Source organism: Olea europaea, unplaced genomic scaffold, assembly GCF_002742605.1.
Source record: "Olea europaea var. sylvestris unplaced genomic scaffold, O_europaea_v1 scaffold652, whole genome shotgun sequence".
Taxonomy (NCBI): domain Eukaryota; kingdom Viridiplantae; phylum Streptophyta; class Magnoliopsida; order Lamiales; family Oleaceae; genus Olea; species Olea europaea.
Genome location: NW_019264892.1, coordinates 59,672 through 86,606, shown reverse-complemented (window position 1 = coordinate 86,606; position 26,935 = coordinate 59,672). Strand labels below are relative to the sequence as shown.

At 33.8% G+C, this 26,935-nt stretch overlaps 3 protein-coding genes across 8 annotated transcripts; all 3 read left to right on the top strand.

The window, feature by feature from the left end:
• Positions 1-2,894: 2,894 nt before the first annotated feature.
• Positions 2,895-7,364, top strand: LOC111390154 (PRA1 family protein A1-like). 6 transcript variants are annotated; one of them, XM_023015156.1, is made up of 8 exons: positions 2,896-3,360; positions 3,696-3,736; positions 3,850-3,928; positions 5,216-5,302; positions 5,371-5,459; positions 5,571-5,642; positions 5,734-5,854; positions 7,033-7,364. In XM_023015156.1, exons 1-7 carry the CDS (start codon positions 3,203-3,205, stop codon positions 5,835-5,837), a joined length of 630 nt encoding a protein of 209 aa, XP_022870924.1. In that variant the 5' UTR covers positions 2,896-3,202; the 3' UTR covers positions 5,838-5,854; positions 7,033-7,364. The 6 variants fall into 6 exon arrangements, with proteins under 6 accessions (XP_022870927.1, XP_022870924.1, XP_022870922.1 ...); XM_023015154.1 differs by having other exon boundaries at positions 5,734-5,863; positions 7,033-7,344; XM_023015153.1 differs by having other exon boundaries at positions 2,897-3,360; positions 5,734-5,858; positions 7,033-7,344.
• A 1,212-nt stretch (positions 7,365-8,576) lies between these two features.
• On the top strand, positions 8,577-9,609 carry LOC111390165. The gene has a single exon (XM_023015174.1). The coding sequence runs from the start codon at positions 8,643-8,645 to the stop codon at positions 9,513-9,515; it is 873 nt and encodes a 290-aa protein (XP_022870942.1). The 5' UTR covers positions 8,577-8,642; the 3' UTR covers positions 9,516-9,609.
• A 10,188-nt stretch (positions 9,610-19,797) lies between these two features.
• On the top strand, positions 19,798-20,945 carry LOC111390161. The gene has a single exon (XM_023015166.1). It carries the CDS (start codon positions 19,812-19,814, stop codon positions 20,655-20,657), a length of 846 nt encoding a protein of 281 aa, XP_022870934.1. The 5' UTR covers positions 19,798-19,811; the 3' UTR covers positions 20,658-20,945.
• The last annotated feature ends 5,990 nt before the right edge of the window (positions 20,946-26,935 follow it).

The window sequence follows — 26,935 nt, the reverse complement described above, 5'->3', positions numbered from 1 at the left end:
CACCCCCCCCCCCCGCCCCGAATTGGGTCACTAAAATTAATTATCATATCCGCCCTGTTGCACTATCAATTCGATTTTTCGCTTCATTCGATTCGGATAACCGTGATTTTCAATTTTAACGGTTCGAACTGCCATCCCTACGATAAATTATTACTCTAAATAGTTTTTAAAAAAAATATGTATCACGAAGCAAGTCAAATAAATTCAATTGCCAGCGAAGTCAACCAATTTAAAATAGATAAAAAAATATATGTGTATTTTATTTTGGGTGCAATATTTAAACTCGTGAGCATGGTAACTCAAATGATATTATTGAATGTCATAAATGATTTCGTTTATATTTATTGAGGGTTCGTTTGACAGAATTTTTTTAATACCTTCTTAAAAAGGTTACTTTATGTCAATTTCTTCTAAAAGTTTTTCTAAACAACAAAGAGCTCATTTTATAAAGCGTTTGCTTTTTTTATTTTTTTATTTATTTATAGTAGAAGTGATTTTCAAAGAATTTATCTTAATTGATATTTGAAAACTAATTTCTTAAAGAGCTTTCTCTTTTAGGAAAGCTTTTAGAGGAAGTCTATTGAATAAATTTTTTCTAAAAATTATTCTAGTTAGATGAACCACATTTATAAAATTAATGAGCAAGTTTAAAAGAAGGTTTTGAGTCTCATAAACTCATCTTGGACTTCTTGAAAACCATGTCAAACTATCTCAAATAACTTCCAAAAATTATCTGAAGATGAGGTTGTTTAAACCCCACCTCCTCTTTTTCTTTTTTGTTTTTTCCCAAAAAAAAATGCATTTTGCAACATTGTTATGATGGAGAATATGTGGTAAAAAATAAGAAATTTTTTTGAATTTGCGTGTAATATTATTTTATTGAAAAATGTGTGGTTGAAATGAGGTCAAATCATTATTCAAGAATGCATTTTGACAAAAAAAAATATAGCTCAAACAAGGTTTTAAGAAGTAACTTCTAGCTAGACCAGTATTGAAAAATTAACAAACCCAATCAAATCGAACCGACTCAGGTCGATTTAGGTCAGTTTGACACATGTAATTGATTTGATTTGATCTATTTTTAAACAAAATCATGATGGTTCGGTTTAATCATGATTTGAAATTTCAAACCGTTGGTTAACTAAACAGATCCAACCTACTTACATGTTTATTTTTTTAAGAAAAATAAAAATCAAAAGATAAGCTATATCTCGATCACTTCTAGTGATGTTAGTAAGTAATAGCATTGAGAATTTTCTTTTACAAACTCACTATGTCTTAAATAGCATTTTCCCTACTCATGTAGGTAGGCTACATAAGGCATAAAAAAGTAACAAAATTCTTAAGTTTTTTGTTAACGTGTGTATATTAACTTGATTTTATTTGTTAGTCAACAATTTTTGTAATATAAAGTTATCTAGTTATTTTAGTTCCTGTAGTTTAAGTGAGCCTAAAACCCTGACAATTTTATTTTATTTTTTTAAAAAATCAATTTGAACGGAAAGTTCAAACCGACTAACCAAAAATTCACCAAAACCGATTAATTTGATTTTGGTTTTCGATTCGATTTAAAAGATAGAGCAGCGGGATGACAATTTGAACCGTTAAAATCGAAAATCGTGGTTAAAAAAATCAAACCGATGGTGCAGTGGGGCGAATATGGTATTTGATTTTAATGAACCGGTTCGTGGCGGTGCGAGTATAGTATTTATACCGTCGAACCTAAATCGAATATATTACCCGCTTAAAAAAAATCATTCTTTTATTAGGGATGACAAGATTTATTGAGGAGAAAGTTAACGAAGAGGTACATATTTATTATTTACTATATAGGAATTAATTTTGAATGCTAATCTATACTAGTAAGAGTTGTGGGGAAGAATAAAGATTGAATATGAGTTAAGGTTGAAACTTGTGAATTATTGAGCATGAATCAAGTAACTACAATGCACAAGAATCAAGAATGAAGGAAAAAATTAGTATTGTTATATTAATAATATTGTTTGTTAAATTTGTATTTTGCAATTGAAATTTGGGATAATGTTTGTATTTTCGTTTGAAATATTGTATTTTTGTTTTTATTGACTCTCTTTTCATAAATTGTTTTATATTAATTTGACAGATGGACCTATAAAAAATAATTTATTTTTGTGGTTATTAATTGAATCGAACCGATTTACGTGGTTGTGGTATGACAAAAAAATTGACGATTCGGTGATGATTTTGGCCGAACTGAATCGAACTGAAACCGAACCATTGCCATCCCTATAGAGTAGGTTGGCTTGGATTGAAATTCATCTAAACCAATTAATTTTAGTTTTGGGTTGAAATCGAGATCGACTTAAACCAAATCTCGTCCAAGCCTACTTCTAGCTTTTCAAAAGCTACGTTAAACGGACTTTGGGTATCGATTAATTTTCAAATGAAATAGTTAAAATTCCATCCTAATAATGGCCTATTTGTGCCCCTTTAATTTCAAAAAAGTGTTATGAAATAGTGATTTATATTGAAATGTGTGGTTAAGAAAAATGAAATGTTTTTGATTTATGTGTAATATTATTTTAATGAATAATATATAATTGAAAATAAGTACTATTGAAAAAATAATATGATAGAATGTGGTAAAATGATTGACAAACAAAGGTTAAGTAATATCATGATTAAAACCTGATCTTAAACCTTTGTATTAAATATAGCTCTCGTCTGGCTTCTATTTTATGAAGTGAAAATGAGTGGAATAATATATTTTTTTTAAAAATGAGTTGTTAAAAAAGAAAAAAAAAACAAGCTTTTTATTTATATATAATATTATTCTATGAAAGATCTTATCATTAAAAATAGGACAGAGAAAAATGAGATGAAATTTAATTTGGGAATACAATTTTAACATTTTCATCCTAAAGCTATCTGAAATTCTGAATATCCTCTTTGAAGGGTTCGGATTACAATCCATAAGTCTGTCCTGTCCATTTCCCTGAATCCAATTTATCTCAAACTATTTCTACATCCATTAGTTTTCCCACCCAAATATCATCGATGTAAACCCCAATTCAACTTCAACCAATCAATATCCCAGAACTTGCAGAATTTCCGTGTTCTTTCTGCAATTTCATGCTTATTTAATCTTCTGTGCCTAGGGGTTTTCCCAATTACTCGGTTAAACATTTGATCGGTCGAATAAGATAAAAGTGTGGTGTTATAAATGGATTGGAGCAACGTCACTGCGGAGGATCTGATCGAGGCACTGCGGCAAGTGGACTGGTCATCGCCGCCCCGGCCTCTCTCTGAATTCTTCTCCCGATTCACCGTCCCCCGTACCGTCTCTAAATGGGACAGTCGACTCAAATGCAATCTCTACTAGTATGATCCTATGTTTTATGTATTTGTACCGTTATTCTTATCGTATTTCTGCATACGCGAAATTAATTTTGTGATATCGTTTGATCTCTTGTTAATTATGATTTTGAATATTTGTTTCCTAATTGGAGATTAAAAAAGAGAAGAAATGAGAAGTCGAGCTGGTTTTGATTTTATTATTTTCTTTATATGCAAATTATATTCTAGAATATAAATTTTAAGTCTCCTCGGTAGTCATCCTTTTCTTTTATCTAGCAACAGAAAGTGATAAAGAGTTATTTCGTTGAAAAATACTGGATTATTTACATTTTTCTAAATTATTTCTTGTTTTCTTGTAGCTATCGGACCAATTATTTCATAATGATTGTGTTTATTCTGGGTAAGAGAGCTAAACATGATGGTCGATACATATTTCATGTACATGTATGCACTGGAATATTTGTATCAGTCATGCGAACTAATTAAGGTATTCATGTGTACTATGTAATTTAGGGGTGGGATTTCTTAGGAGACCGCTTGCTATTGTTGCAGCATTGATGACTGCTTTAAGCATTGCTTTTCTGAATGATAGGTATGCTTGCTATTACACGCCTTTACAACCAATCTATTGGCATGCAGAAGAATCCTATAATTTCACTATATTGCTGTTTGTTTTCTGCAGTTGGATGAATTTTGTTAATTGGATGTTTCATGCTATGTTACTTGCTCTGGAATGCCAGTCTCCATCTTGCATATTGGGATTTTTATACTAGAGATAATCAAAGAAGGAAGCAATATGTTGGTTTATATGGATTATTATGTTCCAACCTTTACATTTTAATTTGTGTAGTTTTAATTTTTTGGTACTTCAAATTTAATTAAAAGGCACCAAAAGTGGGTTCTTCTCCCATGGGTATTGTTCCCTTTATCCTTCTTTCTGATTCGTTGACCAAAATTTCCAAATTTACATGCTTGCTTTAGTCTCCTTCTCTTATCCATGTTCTCCTTATCACTTATTTTATCCCCTCATTTGATACCCACAATCAATGCCTTAACAGCATCCTGCTCTTAGTCTAAAGACAACCAATGTACTCAACACATGGAATCTTTTCTTTTTAATTTAAATCATGGTTGCTATTCTCCCTTTTTTGCTGACTCTATTCTGTTTCAGTCAATATTACTCATAGTCCCATAGCTTGGGTTCACAACAGCGACAAGCAGTGGTTTATAACCTTACCATGCACAATTTCTCTTGGCTCTCTTTCAGTCAATATTACTCAATGTTCTGTAGCTTGGGTTCACCACAGCAACAAGCAGTGGTTTGTAGCCTTACCATGTATGATTTCTCTTGGCTTTCTCTTTCAGTCAATATTACTCAATGTTCTGTAGCTTGGGTTCACCACAGCAACAAGCAGAGGTTTGTAGCATTACCATGTATGATTTCTCTTGGCTTTCTCTTTCCCTATATTCTAAAAACATAAAAACTGAAAATATCTGGATCAGTTCCATGCCCATTCAGATTCCCCACCATTTTCCACTGTTGAAAATTCTCTTCATCTCCTTGGACATCCCTCTTCAGCCCCATCCCACACAAAATAACGGGCAATGATTTTCTTCTCTGGCATTACATTTCAATTTAAATGTATTCCTCGGATTCTTCCTTCTGTGTATCTTTCTGCCGTAATAATTTCATGGTTGATTTGTTATACTGTTTTGTTGTAGTATTTTACTCATTTGTCTTGGTCGAACTGTTTTTAAATCAAATCATTTGGTCTCCAATAATGCCGCACCATGTGGCGCCCTGTTGTTCTGTTATGAGTTCCTAGTTGATGTTGCTCCGTTTAGCCTTATCATATATTGCTAATCCCTGTTCCTACAGCTTTGCAGGTATTTTCAGTGAAAAGGTGACAAGAACTGTCAGACAGTTTTCTCCACATTTAGCTGCCAAAATGAGGCCTCCTCTTAGGTGAGTAATTTTCATCTCTGAGATTATGAACCATAAGGATTCTGACTTGAATATCTTATTTCATCTAGGCCTGTAATTCGTGGGCGCCCATCTTCCAAAAGAGCAATCTATATATGTGGACAGCCTCGTTGGGTATTTGTTTTGGTATTCTCTACAGGTATGGAACAGTGATTTCCATTGTCGTTCACCTATTGTTCATGGCTTGAGCTATTGTAATTTCAGCTCTCAAGTGTAAGCAAACGTGATTTCTCATTCGTTCTTTGTGCAGTGAGTTTCATCCTGTGGTTTGTTTCTTGTGCCCTTCTCACTGTCTTGTTGGCATTGGCTATCGGCCTTCTAGGTAAATCAATGCTTCTTATAGTGAAGATTCTTTTCCAATTTCCGTGTTATCTCTAACTTCCCCTCTCCTCCTCTCTCTCTCTCACACTCAGCCACCATTGCACACGCAAGCTTTAGGGTGCCCAACTTGAAAGCTCGTCTGAACACATTCCGAGAGGAATTTCGTACAGTTTGGCGAAATTACAGTGAGCTGTAGCTTATGGGAAGCAGCACGCATGTCTGTTACTTTGCCTTGACCTGCCTTTATATTTACTACCCCGATGTCCTTTTTCATTTTCTTTCTCCTATTCCATTTATATTTTTTTCATGTATATTCTGCCATTCTCTTATGCTCACTGTGTTGCATATTGCAGTAGGTTTTACGTTTACCTGTTTAAGTCTCGTCTTCACATTGCAAATTAAAATAAATGGCAAGGCAGAATTGGTTGAAAGCACACTGATGGGTAGCTTTTGATTGGGTATTTGCTAGCTTCTTCATAACACAGAGATGGATGGGGTCGCTTTATTTTGAAAACCTTGATCTTTGTGTAAACAATTATTACCTAATTTGAAGAACAAAAATATAGTGGCCTGTAATGTGGCTCTCTTATATATTATAGAATGGTCATGTCATGTGCGTGGCAGTAGTAGAGGTCAACTAATGGAACTCTCACGGTTTTGGTGGTGAAGATGAGGCAGAAAATTAAAGAACAAAGACAGATTATTTAACTGAAATTCTATTGTATTATTGATTCACGTATTTCCTTCACCTCCCTGCTTCCGATGAACAAATTTAAGTCAAAGTCTAATGCTAACTATGGAGATTGGAGTCATAAAAAGGAGAGAGGTTCAAAGCCAGGATGGCTTGGATGTCATAGAAAGTTTTCAATTTTTAGACTACCTTTCTCTCAGGGAGCCATATGAATTGGTCTGTCTTGTTTGGGGTATTTTCTTCGAACTCAGATATCTGGTTGATATTTTTGGTTTTAGGTCATCATTGCCTTTAATTTGGAATTGGTTAGGTTTCAACTTGATATGTGGTGATAATTGGATGCATATGATTGTAGTTTCTTGGAGCAATTTACTGCTGATATTGTTTTCGCGGTCCTCACTTTTAAGTCTTACGATAAATCTGTTTCTTTCCCCTCTGTTTTATTTACTGAGCTTTTCTATTAGCACGTGACAATGAACTTTCTTATTTGAGCTTTCATTATTAAGCACCTAATATTTGTTTACTGAGGAACATACAGCTATCACAGTTCATTGTCTTTTCATAATGAGAAATATATAGCTAGATTACCGTCGATCATTTGGTGTTACATAGGCTTCTGTCAGAAAATGCATTTTATTTCTTGTGATTCTCTATTAAAACTCGGAAGCTTATGTTGTTGATCTTTTCTTCTCTGTTGTAGTGGGCCTTGTTTCGACTGTGGAAATAATAATACATCATGTTCGTCTTCAATTTTTCTATGCCAATGGGGCTAAACGTGAAGTTTCATCGACCCAGCCGCTAATACATTATGGGATGCTAATTATGTTCACAGATGAGTAGGTTTCTTTGATTTTGTTTTCGATAAATGGAGTGATGTAATTTATAGTTGACTCTGGGAAATATTTTACGATTTATATATGCAGACGGTAAAAAATTTCTTATATTGAAATGTACTGGAGTCCATCCTTACTGTTGTAAAGAATACGATGTTCCACTCGTTCGCATGACTATACAGATGGGATCTTAAAATTAGATTTTTAGTAAATTTTAATGAAAAAATGATGAAATGTGTAATTGAAAAGTTGTGAATCTCATGAAATATGTGGTTAAAATTAATTATTCACTTTGACTTAAGATTAAAATTTAGATTTTAATTTTTACCAAAAAGTGCTAATATTCCCATGTTTGACAACCAATCATGACCTTTAATTTAAGCAAATTCAACAGTTAATATTTCATGGATCTTAAGTGATTATAACTCACTCTCTCATTATTCTAGTAAAATACATATTGATCGCTAGATTTGTTTAAATTAAAGCTTACGATTATTTGTCAAAAATACTTGTTAAATTCATGTGTTGGAAGAACGTTTCCCATTATTTCATAATTGGAAAATATTCATTCAGCCAATTTCAAATCTATTAGCCTTCTAATCTCTATATGATTTAGTTAAATATATATATATATATATAAATTTTTTTTTTCAAACTCAATTTCAAATACACATTCTCATAATGAAATATTTCGTAAGTAAATTTATTATTTTTTTTTTCTATTTTCTAACCACAAATTCTTAAAAAAAAATTTAAAAAAATCATTATTTTAAAATTCGTTTCCCCAACAGAAATCTTTGTCAACATGGGTAAATGTCATAACAAATTTTCATTCCAAAAACTGATTAGCTTTAGACCAAAGGGGAATAACATAGTTATGACGAAGATTATATTTCATAAATTTTGGATTTTATGAAATGTATAATAAGAATTTATATTTGATCAAATAGATTCTCACTTATATTTAGCCTCGGGCTCTATTTTAATGAAATTTTGGAAAAAATATTTTTTGAAATGTAATTTTAGGAGAATGCGGAGTCAAAGAAAAATAAAAAAAAATTTAAATTTACGCATAATATTATTTTATTAAAGAATGTATTATTGAAAAAAAAAATAAAAAAAAATACGCGTGATTGCCATGCATTAATGTAAACAATTTCGTGCCTATTTCTACCCCTTGTTCGTGGAAAGCCATAACGAAATTGAATCAGAATAACACGGCAGATGAAAGAGTCAATGTAATGCTCTACTCAATTTCTTCCCTATTTTCATTTATTAATAGGCCCACTCGTTCCTAATATCCCTCCAATCAAATTGTTCATCTCATCTCAAGTCAATTAATGAAGTCAACCATCATAATCAACGTAAATCATTATAAAGACATACATTGTCCTCTTCTTCACAACTTCAAGCTTCATTACAGAGAAAAAAAAAAAAAAAAAAAAGAAAGAAAAGAAGAAGAGAGAGAATCAAGAAAATGGCTCCTTTGCCAAAGAAGACCATAATGCATTTCATTCATCCTGGCCATCAATTAACAGCAATCGATGGCCACGATCAACAGTATCGTTGTGATGGGTGTAAAACTCTTGGAACCGGAAAAAGATTCCGATGCCACGGATGTGATTTCGACTTGCACGACTACTGTGGAACATGCCCCGAAACCCTCTCTTCAACCATGCACCAACACCCTCTCAGCCTGGTAATCCGAAAGGCACAAAGCGCACGCCAAATTGCTCGTGTCTGCGACCTGTGTTCCGAACCTGTTGAGGGCCTGTTCTACAGGTGCAAGGAATGTGAGTTTGATGTGCATCCACTCTGCACACAATTTCCAAACCAATTGCAGCACGCCCTCCACAAAATCCACCAGTTGACACTGGAATCCAACTCTTTGCCTGGATTCTGTGCTGTCTGTAAAAATTTGTGCAAGGGATGGCGTTACAGGTGCCGGGCTTGTCATTTTGACATACACCTGGAATGCATATTAGTACCTATTGTGCAGTGCCCAGAAAAGCCCCCAAAGAATGCGCAAACTGGTCAGCGTGGAATCCCCATGTTTGATCAAGGCATTCCTTTTCGGCCCCCACCGCAATACAGTGGTTATTATGCCCATGGCCATGGATTCCCCTATGGCCATGGCCCTGTCCCTAACATGTACTATGGTCAGATGTATGGGCATCCGGTGTATCCCAACAATTTTGTGCAGCAGAATCAAGCGGCGGCGGGTGCTGCTGCAAATAGTCAAGGTGGTAAGCGTTTGGGGCAGACGGTGTTTTCTCTTGTTGGACAGCTTGGATTCGGAGTGTTATCTAATATGATATTTGGAGTGGATTTAACTTCTGTTTTTGCTTAACGTTCTTGTTGCATTTACCATGCTTTTGCTTTGAGCTTTCCTTCAATTCTAATCAACTGTTGATATGTTAAATAAATATATTTCAGTCATTTCATTTTAGTTTTAGTTAAACTATTTTAACTTAGTGATTTCATATATTTTTTTTTTAGTTAAAAGTTTTTGTCTCTATTATCATTGATATTAACAAAAAAAAAAAAAAAAAGTTGAAGCAGTTAGAGAGGATATTTGGTTCGACCTTCTTAAATTTTTATGCCAATGTGCACGGCGTAGAAAAACGAAAATCTTAGCTGACAAACGAAAATCACAATCGGTGGACCGAAAACGAAAACAATATTATATTTTGGACCCGAAACGAAAACAATAATCACAAAAATGTTCAATAAAAAATAAGGTCACTTAGATTAAATTAAGAAATGATTTAATGCGAAACCCTACAACAAAATAAAAAAGAAAAAAAAAATTAGGAAAAAGAAGACCAAGTCAATTGGAAGAAGGGTTTTTCTATTGTGACATTTCGGTGTACTGACCTCCTCACAAGATGGAGGGTCCACGACACTGGGTCGTTAGTACAAGTAGCAAAGCACAAGAAGAATGGTAGTTAGACTAGGAGTTTGACGGCAGATTGATTGAATCATGAATCCATGATGGTAGAAGAAGTCCATTTAATTATAATTTTATCTCAGCTTCCCATCCATTGCCTGGTCCAGTCATTATAATACTATATAAAAATGCAATTGTAAAATATCAAATTTATAGATTTATTTTAAAAAATCAACTCATACTTCATATTTATCTTTTCTAAAAATATATACATGTATATGAATTTATATTAGAAAATAATAGTGATTATTACAGAATAATTGAGGGCATTCTCTCTAACCTTATATTTTTCCAAAATAAAGTTAAACGGTAATCTCTCACATTTGAGAGAGAGAGAAAAAATAAAAATAAAAATTCTAAACTTCATTCCTCTCAATGAAAAATCAACACGTACGACAATGAATTTGGTCCCAAATTGAGCAACTTCATCTCTCCCTAATCAATTGTAATTATTTTTGCATAAAATAGCAGACTTCAAACTATGATAATATATTTAAAGATGATAAAAAGTTTTACGAACTGTCAACCTTTTTTTTTTCCTGAAATTATATGAAATTTTCATTCACTCAAACTTCTCAAGTATCGCAAGAAAAATAATACATTAAACTTTACTGAACCCACTAATTTCTACTCTTCGTACAACCTACAAAGTGAGCGAGAAGCCCCCATCTTTTACAAAGTGAGTGAGAAAGACTATAATGCTAGACTTACATATTTACCTCTAAATAACCCTAAAATCACGTGACCCAAAAGTAGGCACGCACAGAAGCAACAAGCGCTACAATAGCTAAGTTTAATTATTTAGGTTATTAGTAGGGTCTATGAATTGTATAATTTAAGATTAATTAACCTTTTAATTTATAAAATCAATGAGGTCGCAATACCAATTTAAAAATGGTTGCACGAAATGAGTTTAATAAATTTAATTTATTGTTATCAACTTTACTTATTTTTTTAGCTATATTTTTCAATCATCGGGGTAGGTTCTTAGTATATGTTTCAATGAATCAGCGCCTATTAAAAATAGTACTCAAAATAGTTAGTAAAAAAATGATTGCTTAAAATGATTTTAATAGTTTTATTTTGCTCCCACTAATTTCAATGTCAACTATGAAATTGTAATTGATACCAGTTGAGACTCACATGACAGTTAAATATAAAAATATGATGAATTTTCAGGTCGTTACAAGTTGTATTAACATATTGTTATATATATATTTTTTTAACTGAATTTGTGAATTGAGATTTTGATATTCTTAATTGAAATTATATATTATAGTTGTTGCTATTAATACAGAGTCACTACACTAATCCTCAATTATCGCATTTATAGTCAATTCTTGTTTTATGTTGATAATTGATGTTCATTATGTGTTAATTTTCTCTTTTGATATAAATTGATCAATTTTTTAAATCTACGATTTGACTTTATTTCTATGAATGATGCGAATGGACAAATAATGCAATACAAAACTAGAATACTACAAAAGATTGCATCAAACATAGAAATATCTCTATCTCGTATGGGACTTAGTGTTGTTTGTCATTTGAGTTAAAAACATAGTTTACTCTTGAAATAAACACAATATATATATATATATATATATATATATATATATATAACCACAAGATTTTGATTAAAATGAGCAATTTATTCCATTAAAGAATCAACAACGTTTCATCGTAATCATAGCATACCATGTTATGATAAAAAAATACAAAATAAAGACGTAATATATAACCTAGATAATTTGAAACTAAAGTTGATATAATCCTTTACTTGAACCTTTTCAACGATTTCGGACATCATCTCATTCTTCTTCAAAATTATCAAAAGCCTGCAAGAATTTCTTGTAACTGCTATGAAGAAAATTGATGTTTTTGATTTGGAATATCTCTTCTATGATTTTCTATTATGTAGTATGGAATCCCTTCTTTATTTGACCTAGTTTACTTGTCTTGAAAATCGTATCCCCAAAAATTCGCAAGTCTACTTGATTTAGGGGACAAAGCTTTCTAAGCCCATGTTTGAGCCCCCTCCTTTTTTTGGAAATTTGTTTTAGAATTGTACTTTTTTTAGAGAATGTTTGATTAAAAAATAAGAAATTTTTTTGAATTTACGTATAAAATTATTTTATGAGATAATGTATAGTTGAAAATGAGTTTTGAAAAAAAATGGAGCTCAAACAAGGACTAAGTTTTGTCTTGCGGCCTCAGTGAGACCACCAACTAATAATTTTAGCCTCCACTACGGCAACACTCGCAGTCCCTTATTTTTAAAACTCGCACAATTTGATCTCTAGTCCCTAGTTTTCATACAGGTTTAATCCCTCAACCTTAATTTCGAATCAGGTCTTACTGTTAAGCAATCAATATCAGATCAACCTATCACAGATCATGCTCTAGCAATCAGCCAGCAATTAAATAAATGATAGATAATTAGGGATAGTGTTTCGACAATTATATATAATTAGCCATGTATAGTTTGATTTACTCTTTACAGCTTGTTTGTATTTTAGGAAAACTCTCTTGCTGTATCTTTCCATTCTTTGTAAGAAGTCTATATAATACATTATACACAGCAGGCTATAACACATTGGTTAAGCCTCTTCTTCCTTTATTCTTTCATGGTATCAGAGCATTATCGGCTTACGCCTGATCCCTACATTATGTCGTCTTTCGCTGCTATTTTCATTCCCCCAAACAATCTCGTACAATTTGTTTCTGTGAAACTTAAGGGACTTGCTTCTTATTTAAACTGGTCATCTCAAGTTGAAGATGCTCTTAGTATTCACGATCTTTTGGGCTATGTGGATGGTACAGAACCGTGCCCAAATGAATTTTTACCTGTTGTTGAAGTTAAAACAACTCGTGAAACCAATCCCGATTTCACTTTATGGAATCGTAAAAACCGGTTTGTGCTGGTTTGGATGAAATCTACTCTATCAGAGAAGGTGTTATCTATGGTCTATGGCTTGAAGACAGCCAGGCTAGTGTGGGTTGCTTTAGCCCAACGTTTTGCCTCTCCTTCAGCCTCCAATGTCAACCAATTAAAACGTCAGTTGCAAGGTTTGCAGCAAGGAGGGAAGAGCTGTTCGGATTTCATTGAACAAGCAAAAGCCCTTGCTGACCAATTAGCATCAGTGGGAAAACCTGTGGATGAAGAAGATTTAATCTCTCATATCCTTGGAGGACTCAACACTGCCTATACTCCATTCATCTCAAATTGCTATTTTGCTCAACGTGAGAAATCCTTGTCTCTGTCTGATTTCCAATCTGAATTATTTGCCTTTGAATCACTCCTCGAAAATCAACAACGCAGTGTCCAAACTGAACATAATAGTTTTGCAATGTTGGCTAATAAATTTGGAGGAGGTAAAAACAAATTTCAGAAGAAGAATGCTAAAAATTGGCAACAACAACGTTCTACTCCTGCCCCTCCAATTCAAAAATATGTCGAGGGCAATAGCAATAACAATTTTGTCTCTACCAATAGTGCGAAGTCAGATTCCAATAATGCACGTGTACCTGCCTGCGCCAGTGATCCAGATTTTGACCTGTATGCTTGTCAAATATGTGGTAAGAAGAACCACATGGCACTTGATTGTTTCCATAGGTATGATTATAACTACCAAGGGCGACACCCTCCCCAACAATTAGCAGCTATGGTGGCACATTCAAATTCTCTCCCTGATGAGAATACCTGGTATGTTGATAGTGGTGCAAACCAACATGTGACTGCCGACATAGCTAATCTTCATTTGGCCGAACCATACAAAGGAGATGACAAAGTAGCTGTGGGTAATGGTAATGGTTTACAAATTAAGCATACTGGTAGACTTATGTTACATGCATCTAAATCCACTCTACAAATGAAACATGTTCTTCATTGCCCACAAGCAGCAGTAAACCTTTTGTCAATTAATCGATTTTGTATAGATAATAATTGCTATTTTGTTCTTACTGGCTCTAATTTCTTTGTTAAGGACAACCTCACGGGACGTACGATGTTAACAGGCAGGAGTGAAGGTGGACTATACCCTATTCAAGTTAATCGATAGTCCATTAATAAGTTCCGTTCAAGCGTTGCTCTTATGGGTGTTCGTACTACGCTTGATGTTTGGCATGCAAGATTGGGTCACCCTTCCTCACATATCACCAAAAGTGTTGTCAACTCCTTTAATTTACCTGTTTCTGGTTCCTCCAGTTTGAATAATGTTTGTTTATCTTGTTTAATAGGAAAAGCTAAGCAATTACCATTTAATAAGTCCTCACGTGTGATGTTGTCTCCTTTGGATCTTATTCATTCAAATGTTTGGGTTTCACCTATTGTGTCTTCTCGAGGTCATCGGTATTATGTTCTCTTTATAGATGACTACTCCCGTTTTAGATGGGTGTACCCTATTTCTAATAAATCTGATGTTTTTTCCTGTTTTGGACAATTTAAATCCTTAGCTGAAAATCACTTTAATACAAAAATTAAACAATTTCAATGTGATAATGGCGGTGAGTACATTTCTCATCAATTCCAAAAGTTTTTACATGACTGTGGGATTCATCAACGACTCTTGTCCTCATACCTCTCAGCAAAATGGCTTAGCTGAGAGGAAACATAGGCATATTATGGAAGTTGGACTCTCATTGTTGGCTCAATCACATTTGCCTACAAAGTTTTGGGTTGAAGCATTTATGACTGCCATTTATCTTATAAATCGCACTCCCACTCCAGTTCTAGATCATGTGTCTCCATACTTTAAATTGTTCGCTGAAGCACCAGATTACTCCTTTTTACGAACTTTTGGTTGTGCTTGCTATCCATTATTAAGACCTTATACAAAGCATAAACTAGCTTTTCGTAGCAAACAATGCATTTTTCTTGGCTATTCATCTCAGCATCATGGATATCGTTGCTTGGATCCTTTGTCTCTAAAGATTTATATCTCTCGAAACGTTGCTTTTGATGAACTTAATTTTCCAGCTCAGGTATGGTCCTCCTCCACCTCTCCTGTTTCCACGAGTGATTCCATTACAGGTATGTCCTTTGATTTAACTCCATTTTATTCACAATTTATGTCAGAACATGTCTCTAATAATTCACTTGAAAATTCCATCGAACCTTCATCATCTACAATACCCTCTAGTCCATTACGTGAGCAATCTCAAAGTTCTGTAATTCAACCACCTCCAAGTCCAATAGAGCAACCTCATAGTCCACTGCCTAATGCATCTTTATCCAATGACAATGCATCATCACCTCCTCCCATACAACATGCTTCCCCACATCATAAGGTGACACGTTCACGCACGGGCACTCTTCGTCCCAAACAATTTCCAGATTTTCATCTGTTTTACTCTTCTAACCATCCAGTGTGTACGTTTACCAGTATGCTTACTTGTGTAGAACCAAGCACTTTCTCTCAGGCTATTGTGTCACAAGAATGGAAGCAAGCTATGCATGAAGAATTTGATGCACTTATTGCTAATGACACATGGGAACTTGTACCTCGGCCGCCTGATCAGAACATTATTCGCACCAAATGGGTCTATAAGGTTAAACAGAAGGCAGATGGTAGTATAGACCGTTACAAGGCAAGGTTGGTGGCACGGGGTTTTCAACAGGTGGAAGGTGTCGACTTTACCGAGACATTTAGTCCTGTGATCAAACCTGCTACAGTAAGAGTGGTGCTAGCTATTTCTATGTTCTTTGATTGGCCTGTTTTGCAATTTGACGTTTCCAATGCCTTTTTACATGGAACACTAGAAGAAGAGGTTCTCATTGAGCAACCTCCTGGTTTTATTAATCCTATATATCCTGAGCATGTTTGTCGCCTTAAGAAGGCCCTCTATGGCCTTAAGCAGGCACCACGGGCATGGTTTCTTCGACTCTCCAATAGTTTACTTGATCTTGGATTTGTGGGATCTCCTGTTGATACTTCATTGTTTACTTTTCACCATAACAAAGTTCATGTATTTATTCTCATCTATGTGGATGATTTGCTTATAACAGGATCTTGTCCTACCTTTCTCCAGACTCTTACTATCCAACTACAAAAGGAATTTGCCTTAAAGGCTCTTGGTGATCTGGGATATTTTTTGGGAATTGAAGCATCTCGTGATGCAGATGGGTTTCATCTTCGGAAAAGTAAATATATTCTTGATGTTCTTCATCGTGCACGGATGGTGGGTGCAAAACCCTATTCAGCACCTTGCATTTCAGGCAGTAAAATTTCTAGTGTGATTAATGAACCTATTCAAGATGCCACAGCTTATATGCAAATTGTTGGGGCTCTTCAGTATTGTACTCTAACTCGTCCCGAAATTGCCTATTCTGTAAATCAACTATGCCAACATCTTCACTCACCTACTGCTACCCACTGGAAGTCTGCAAAGCGAGTATTACGATATCTTAAAGGTACAGTTGAACATGGTTTGTACTTCACAAAAGGGTCTTTGAGCATTCATGCGTATTGCGATTCAGATTGGGCAGGAGATCCTATTGATCGACGGTCCACTACTGGGTATGGAATTTTTCTGGGTTCTTGTTTAGTCTCTTGGTGTGCAAAAAAACAGAATGTTGTCTCGCGATCAAGCACAGAGGCTGAATACCGAGCATTAGCCATGGTTGTTGCTGAATTGTATTGGATTTGGATGTTACTTAAAGACCTACGCATACCTCTTCTTTTTCCTCCTATAGTTTGGTGTGATAATTAGAGTGCAATTGCACTTGCTGCCAATCCTATTTACCACGCCCGCACTAAACACATTGAAGTGGACTTTCATTTTATTCGTGAGAAGGTGATTAATAGAGATGTCGAAATGCGCTATATCTCTACCTTGGATCAAGTTGCAGATATTTTCACCAAGGGCTTGACATCCTCTAGATTTCAATTCTTGAAAGACAAACTTATGGTCTGTAACCTTCCCATACGTTTGAGGGGGGATGTTAAGCAATCAATATCAGATCAACCTATCACAGATCATGCTCCAGCAATCAGCCAGCAATTAAATAAATGACAGATAATCAGGGATAGTGTTTCGGCAATTATATATAATTAGCCATGTATAGTTTGATTTACTCTTTACAGCTTGTTTGTATTTTAGGAAAACTCTCTTGCTGTATCTTTCCATTCTTTGTAAGAAGTCTATATAATACATTATACACAGCAGGCTATAACACATTGGTTAAGCCTCTTCTTCCTTTATTCTTTCACTTACCACTTCCAAATGCTTCCGAATTGGTCTTCTAAAGTGTTGAGAATGTTCAACCTGGTCTTCAAACTTCTCCAAAAGTCAAATTTGATCCCAAAATTCTGAGAAGTGTTCAAATTAGACCCCAAAATTGAAATAATCTTCCAATTTCATTCAATTGAGTCCCTATACTTTCTAACACTTGTGCAAATCCATCATTTAGTCCAATTAAACTCAAAATCATTTCCTTTGCATAATTAACTTCAAATTGAGGATTTAACCTAGTTAGAAACAACACAAAGTAAATAAAAATTCACTCAATTAATTTAAAATAAGCATCATTTTAACCGTTGATAAACATGTTAAACAAAAGTATCACTAGCTTAGAAAGCTACGAAGAAGATTCATAGCCCGTTATATCTATTCTATTGATATGAATATTTAAATTCTACTAAATTATTGTATAGAGTCAAATACCACCCAAACACTAGATCTCTGAATTGGTGTTCAACCAATATATAGCTTTTCAAGCATGGAGGGCAGGGGAAAATATAATTTTAGTAACGCACATATGACATTATAAATGATAGATTGGCTCGTATATTATTTGAAGCATATAGAGTATCATGAATGATTATATAACATGAAATTGTTGGGAAAGGCTTTCAAAATAAATACAACAAAAATTGACAGGACATAATATAATAGAAAGTCTAGTCTTATAAAAGAAAGACGTTAGTTGTGTGTTTTTACGCACATATATAGCCCCCGTTTGATTTTCATTTTTTGGCCACAAAAATAAAAAATATGATCGTTATCCATCACACCAAATCACAATATTTGACTTCCTATCTTTTATGTGGACTATGTAACGGTTATATTTTTCATTCTCATTCTTATCAAAATGACACGATAAACTATCTATAAATTATTTGTGTTCTAATTGACAAGGTTGTCCTCTAATTGACCAGGGGTATAGAAACAAGAAAACTCTATTTGTCTATGCACCTTGATCTTACATAAAAATGTGATTATTGCATAAGTCAATTATCTTCTTGTTCTGGCGGTCAAAAAAATATTAATATGACCACGAACTTAAATTCAATCATACAACTTACATTAAGTAAAAAATGACAACTAGTGCTTCTTGAATTGGAGGCAATATAACATTAAAATCAAGACTTAATTCAAGTGTTAAAGGTAAAATCTTAATATACTGATGATCGTTGTTCGAACCTCCTTTTGGGGAATCACTCGTTGTCGTTATTCTTTAGTTATCTGTTGAGGTATTAGTACCCAATTTCAAGTTTGGTTGCAAATCTAATTGGTTAGAGCATCTTCAATAGTGGTGCAAAGTATATTCAAATTGTGATTTATATTTTTAAGGTGGTCGAAAATTTCTCCAACGTAAAAATGCAAAGAAAATACAAATTACATTTATTTTTCTGTAGAAAATGTAAAAAAAAATATGTAAATTGAGCATGTTGATAGTAAGTTACTTGCATTCCGTTATTATATAAAAAGACAATGTAATGATTGGCACCCACATAACTTTCCAATAAAGTAAGGGAGTCTCTAATAGTGGTATAAAATTGGTGTCTTTGAATTCACTTTTGCATGCTCATTTACATTTTAGTAGATCTTTTGCTTCAATAAAAAAATTTGAATTTGTCTCCTTTTAAAATTAATATAGTTCAATATTAATTTTACTGGACGAATCAAAGCTTGACTTACTCTTCTAGATCGAACGATATTGAATACTAAATATCAAACACTGACACTTCAAAATAATTTGAATATTATTTTGACAGAATTTGGAGAAATTAGGAATTAGAAATCAATTTTTGATGAAAAAATTTAGTAGATTTTGACAAAAGTTGTTGAAGTTTATGACTTCAAAAAGTTAATAACAACTACGAGTCATATGAAATGTGTGGTTAAAATTGAAGTTTAACAAATTGATAAATTGATAAAGTTTTATCAAAGTTCTATCGATCAAGCTGTTAATGACATTCCAAAAACTAATTAGCCTTAAATGACAGGGGAATAACATAATTATAACGAAGATTACATTTTCGATTTTAAGAAATGCGTAAATGAAATGTATGTTTGATCAACTTAATTAATTTCTCTAAGTCCATATTTAATTCTGTACCACATGGACTGCATGAAGGCGATGCATTAATGTAATCAATATCTTGCCTATTTCTCCCCTCACTTGTTCGTAAATTCATTATTAAAACAAAAGTCCACGACAGATGAAAGTTACTAGAGCACGAATGAGTCAATGTATTCATCTACTCATTTTCTTGCCTATTTTCTAGCCCCACTCGTTCCTTATGTCCCCCCAACCAAATTGTTCATCTATCTCAATTCTTAATTAAAAAATGAAGTCAATCCATTCTATAGAAATAAAAGAAGCATCACAATCAATGAAAATCATTATAAAGACTCTTCTTGACAACTTCAAGCTTCATTACAGAGAGAGAAGAAGAGGGAATCAAGAAAATGGCCCCTTTGCCAAAGAAGAGAATAAAGCACTTCATTCATCCTGGCCATCAATTAACAGCAATTGATGGCCATGATCAACCATATCTCTGTGATAGATGTAAAACTCCTGGAACCGGAAAAAGATTCCGGTGCAACAGATGCGATTTCGACTTGCATGAATACTGTGGAACTTGCCCCGGAACCTTCTCTGCAACCATGCACCAACACCCGCTCACCCTGGTGAGCCTAAAGGCAGAAAGCGCAAGCAAAATTACTCGTATCTGTGACCTGTGTTCCGATCCTGTAGAGGGCCTGTTCTACGAATGCAAAGAATGTAAATTTAACGTTCATCCGCTCTGCACACAATTTCCAAAGGAATTGAACCACGCCCTCCACAAAATCCACCCTTTGATACTGCAACCTAACTCACTACCTGGATTCTGCGCTGTCTGTAAAGATTTGTGCAGGGGTTGGCGTTACAGGTGCAAGGCTTGTAATTTTGATATACACGTGGAGTGCATATTAGTACCTTCTGTGAAGTGCCCGCAAAGTCCTCCACAGAATGCGCAAAGTTCTCAGCGTGGAATGCCCACGTTTGATCAAGGGATTCCTTTTCAGCCCCCGCCGCAATTCGGTGGCCATTATGCCCACGGATTTCCCTATGGCTATGGCCCTGGTTACAATGGTCAGATGCATGGCTATCCGGTGTATCCCAACAATTTTGTGCAGCAGAATCAAGTGGGTGGCGGTGGCGGTGGTAAGCGCTTGGGAAAGATGGTGTTTTCTCTTGTTGGACGGCTTGGATCTGGAGTGCTATCTAATATGATATTTGGAGTGGATTTATCATCTGTTTTTGCTAATTAACGTTTGGATTGAATTCATCCTGTCTTGTTGTCATCTAATCAAGTGAGTGGTGTGGTGCTGAAAATAATCTTACGTTCGGATTTTGTTCAACGTTTGTTGGGTTACCTAATCCTTATTTAGGATCAGATAAATTTGTTTTCAAGTTCTGATTCTTCCCGTCTTGTTCCATTTACACGCTTTTGCAGTGAGCTTTCCTTGAATTCTGATTCACTTTTGATATAATAAATGTATATTTTCAGAGTTGAGAAAATTTGCTATTACCGGAATTAAAGTGTGTTTTCGCGATCATAGCTTAATTTTTTATTTTTTGATGATTTAAATTAATTATTTTATTTTTGTTTTACTTAAAAGTATTCCATCCTCTTTCATCAGTGACATTTACAAATAAGATGATGGATATTTGCTTCAACCTTAGTTCACATCATATTTCTATGCCAAAATTAAAACCTTAGTTTACGAAGGATTGCGTCAATAATACTATTTTTCTTTATTAGGTGACATTGGAATGATGAGTGGAAATGAAAATAAAAATCACAGAATGTATAATAAGAAAGAAATTAAAGAAATGATTTATTGCAAAACCCCACCCCAACCTGGCCTATTTATCCGGTTCAACTAACTCTGTCACATCAGTTTATAGCAATCCATAGTGAACGAATTTAAAAAAGTTTATTTATATTATAAGCTAGTTTCAGAAGACCAAGTCATGAATTGGAAGAATGATAGATAGGGTTGGAAGAATGATTCTTGTCAAATTAAATGTTCAAACGGATATCTGAATTGAGAATCGATGTATACGGTTCGATTCTTGGTTCTAGACCAAGAATCGAAGAATCGAATAAAAACCAAATTTTCTAAATTTTTTTTAATATTGAATAAATCAAATTATTTTAATTTAAATTTTTTCTAAATAAATTAACAATTCCTAAATCCAAAATTTTGGCCCAATAATTTGTTTCGTTTCTAATTTTTTTAATTTTTGGCCCAATTACCCATTTTATTGTTTCATTTCTTAGCCCAACCCACTAAATAACCCTAAACACCCCACATACACTTCATGAATAACATCTGAAATCTGAATTGCTCTCTCCCCGTCTCGCACTCACTCTCGCTGTAGTGGTGACATTCCAAAACCTATACAACCATCGATCGAAGCTGTGATTGTCGATCGAAGATGTGACTCGACCGCCGACCTTAGCTGTGACTGTAGCTTTCATTTCAACAAGATAGTCTACTATTGCAGTTATATAGAGCTTGGATTCAAGGGTTAACTTCATGTGTTTTTAATGAGTTATTTAGTGTTAGAGAAATTGTATTTGCTTTCTGCTTGAGAGACTTGCAGTTGAAGAATTTTTTGAAGAATTTGTATTTGCTTTTCTTCTTCTTGACATTGAATTTGTTGAATTTTGCTTGAGAGAATTCAGCAAAAAGAAAGGGAGAACAGATGTTCTAAAGTGGAAACTGGCTGAGCTTATAATCAATGCTTTATTTTTTTAGAAGAAATCTTTACTGTGGTTGGATAGGTAAAATTGATGCCTTTGGTTACAGAGTTTAGCAAAAATTGAGTAGTAAATGTTATTGCAACTAAGATTTGAACTTGAGAAGATGTATATAGGTAAAAACGAAAGAAATTAAAATAAAAGAATAGAATAGACACCAGTGGTGGAATTCGATTCTGCAGGCTGAAAATGTCCATTAGATCTTGAGAAATATTTGGCCACAATATTTTCCTACATGAAAAGAAACCAATTAAAATTTCTGAAGCTGTAGAGAAATAATTGTAAAAGTAGAGACTGTAAAATTATTGAAAATGTAGATGATGTATTACCACTTGACCAGAAACCTTAAGAAGTTTTTGAAACATGTTTATCCTTGAAAGTATCAGATTTTAGGTTTGTATGCAACATCTAAATTGGAGAAATAGCCAACTGATCATGTTAATAAGATTAGTTAGCAGTTAGTTTATGCTCTTTAAGGGTTTTTCAGAATGTTTTGTTGGTTTGTCTCTGTTCAATTGGTGCAACTATCATTTATTAGTGTTTAATGATTTCACTCCACATTGTTTGTGTAGGATTTAATTAAGTCTCTTGTTAAGGTGATACCAATTCTAGATGATCAAATGGAAGACAAAAGACAGCCTAATGAGAGGTCATAAATATGAAATCATTTCACTAGGATACTTGGTGAAGAAAAAGCAAAATGTAATTATTGTGGAGAATTCCTAAACAAAAGAAAGGGCGCATTCTTGATCTATTTAGGAGTTCTTTAACTCCTAAAACAGTTGAGGACTTGATTTGTACACAAAATTGGTTAAGAGAAGAATCTAGACTTTTGAAAGTTTCTTAAGATAGAGTTTGCCTTGAAAAGACGGAATTCTATGAGGGTATTGAGACATGTAATAAAATATATTTTATATTTTTTTATTAAATCTTATTAGTTGAACAAATTTGAATTTATTTATGCCTGTGAATAACTTAATTGTGTGTTTTTTTTTAAATTTTTTCTTACAGAGTTTTTTAGTAGTGAGTATGACAAGTCAAGCAATTGATGGATAGTTGAAATTTTAGTATTAGTATCTACTATTTGGTATTTGTAAATTGTAAGCATTGGTAAATTAATTTTGTTGGACGACTTGTTATTTACATGTTATTAAATTGGATTATGTTAATTTGTAAAATTACGATTGAATGTGTAATTAGTTGTATTTATATAGTGTTGTTATATATGTTAAAAAATTTAATTATAGTACCGAATCGAACCGAACCGAATGGAACCAAATCCAAACGGTTCCATAATCATATTTGGACTCGACAGTTCCATTTACTAGATACTCGAAAATTTTGGTTCGATTCGATTCTCTTTAGAACCGAATCGAATCGATCCACGTCCACCTCTAATGATAGATAAAATAAGAGGTTGACTTTAATTCTTTAACTTTCAATTTTTCTCAAAACTCATTTTTAACCGTACATTTTCTCAATAAAATAAAATTTCACATAAATTTAATATTTTTTTTCTTACTTTTAACTATATATTCTGGAAAAAAATTATTTTTACAATTTTTTTCCCTAAAAAATGGGTCTCAAACATGAGCTTAGTCACATCATATTCTATGCCAAGTTACACGGCATTCAATTGAAGCGTAGAAAGATGAAAATTTTTGCAAACAAGGATCGCTTCGATAAACACTATTTTTCTTTGTTAGGTGAGATTAGGATGACTGATTGGAAAATGAAAATAATAATCATAAAATGTGCAATAAAAAGTGCGTTTAAATTAAAAAAAAAAAAAAGGGTGATTCAATGCAAAATCCTAGCTTTAATTATTTGGGTCAATCAGCTCAATGTTGCATCAACTTTATAGCAACTTGCAATCAATAGTCAATGAATTAAGAAAAAAATAGATTTTTTAATTTTTTTTTAAGGAAAAAAAAAACCTAGGAAAAAGAAGACAGTCAATTGGAAGTGTGCTAATTGAAATAGTAGTTTGAGGACAGATTGATTGGTTCATGGTATGGGAAGAAGTGTATTTACTTATAATTTTATGAAGAAAAAATCATAAATATCATACTTAAAAGAATATCTATATCTACATTTTCTACAAACTATCTTAACAGAGAGAATGGAACACTTAGTGTTCATTCTGGTGGAGCCGTTTTCACACACGCTGTAGCTGAACCGTTTGCACTCACTGTAACCAATCTGATTCTGTACTATTTGCTTTAATTTTTTTTTTCACTATTCCTCTTTAGTGGTGATTTGATATTTGACAGCAACCTTTCTTCCTACCATCCCTTAAGAATTATTCTATGAGTACAGGAAAAAAAAAAATACAGAACTTATACAAGAATTTAAAAATGCCTACATGGCACCAAATAAAAAAAGAAAAAAAGAAAGAAAGAGAAATGTAAAGGGAAAAATGAAAGGGGCCAAAAATCGGAAAAATGAGTAAATACCCCAAAATCGGCTTCAATTCAAGCGACTGGCGACTTCATTTCTTTGACGCGCAAAAATCTGGCCTGCAACAATCTCCATCTCCGACGAAACTCCGGCTAGTTTGCTTCATTATCAATCTGTTGCTACTTTGTTGAGATAATGGCCAGGATAATTATTTTCATACTTGATAGTGCAACAATGATAGAATGGGCAGGAGTAATGAACTCAGTATCAACAAAAATGCTCGCATACTGATTACGAAGAAGTGCTGCATATGGAATGAAAAAAGAATTGACTACAAAAATTATACAAACTGCACCCAGTCAGTATTTAGGCACAACAAAAGTCAAATTAGCAACAAAGTAGCAGCTGATTGATAATGAAGCCAAACAGTCGGAGTATCATTGGAGATGGAGATTGTTGCAGGCCAAATTTTTTGGCATCGTTGGAAGAAAGAAATGGAGTCGCGGTCGCTCGAATTGAAGCCGATTTTGGGGTATTTACTCATTTTTTCATTTTTGGCCCTTTTCAGTCTTGCGTTCATATTTCTCAATTTTCTTATTGGTGCCACGCAGGCATTTTTTGAATTCCTGTGTAAGTTTTGTATTTTTTTTTCCTATACTCATAGAATAATTCGGTCACTATTTTGTAAATGTGCTTAAAAATTGTGTTTGTGACCGTCATTCATAGATACGTGATATTATTTTATGGCTTTATGTCTCTTTGGATGTGATATAAGCATGATTTTATTTTTATTTTTGAAAATAGTGACTTTCGTGCGATTTCGTGCGAAATTGTGACTTGATTTCAAGGTGAAGGCTTCATTTAGAAAACAAGAATAAAAACATTGAATGGGAATTTAATAATCTATTTTTTTCTTCAGATTTCAAAATCCGTTAAAGATGATAGTTAACCTTGAAGTTCGGAATAACTTACCAGACCTATATTATTTAATGATATAATTTTAAAATATTAAAAATATATTTTATATAATTAAGCCTAACTACTTTTAAAGGATTTTTTTAATGATTTGATTAATGATAATTAAAATTTAGAACATGATTTTGCTTAATTTTCTTTTTCAATAACCCATATGATAATGTCATTCACAACACAACCTCCTGTCTACAGCATAGCCCCTAGGCCCATCATCAATTAATTTTTGGTTTTTAAGAAAAAAATAAAGGAAATTACGTAACCCTAGGTGTTTAAAATATTACAATCCAAAAATCAGATATAAAGTTTCATTAATCACAAATCAATTATCAAAACACACCTCATCCACCCATCTATCAAAACCCTAATTCATTTTCATAACTCTCTCTCTCTCAATAACCAGCTCTTTCTCTCTCACACGGTTTGTGACTACTCCTCTCTTTCCTATCTATAGGCGCAGTCTCGCACCACTGTCGTGAGATGTGGCCTATGCCCACCTCAGCTCTCTCTCATCCTAACCTAAATGTTGCTCTCTCCCCACCAAACGCATGGAACAGCCTGTGATCGTCACAGCGCAGCTTGAAGCAGCATTGCAGTCGCGCGCAGCAGTGTTGTGTCTCTGGATGTGAGAGACGACCTCTGTGCATTTGATCTGAGTGGTGGCAATGGTGTTGCCAATCAATGATAGGAGATCTAGGAAAATTAGGTCTCCATTTGTGGACATGGTGGTCGTGACGGTGTCTAATAAATTTGAATCTAATATTTTTGTGATCTTTGATTGGCGGTGGTTGTGATGTTGGCTGTGGTGGTGACGTTGGCGGTGCAGGTGAAGTGATGTTGATGTTGGTGGTGATGGCAGGTTTGGTGTTTGTGGTGGTGGTTATCGATCAGTTGCAGTAGCGATTTTTTGAGGTGATTTTTGTGACTATTGGTGGTGGATTTCGAATGGTGGTGATGGTGCTTATGGTGATGATGATTGAGATTGGTGATGGTCGTGTGACGGTAGTGGTGATGCTACCGTGGTTGTGTTGGTATTGTGTAGGTGGTGATTGTGGTTGTGGTGCTATTGTGGTGGTGGTGAGTGTGAGGGTGGTCACAAGTGATAGTGATAGTAAGTTGATGGCGATGGTATTTGACCCATTATTTGGTATATATGACCAATTATTTGGTTATTTGTGATCAAGTATTTAATTTGATCTAAAAATTTTATAATATGTGACTAAAAAATAATTTGTGACCAGCTAATTTGAAAATCTTTGACCGTCAAATAAATTGTAACCTATAATATTTTCGATTTGTAACCGTCAAAGTAATATGTGACCCATAAATTTGATAATATGAAGTTGTGACCTTTAATGTTTTCGATTTATGACCGTTAAAATAATATGTGATCAATTATTTTGATAA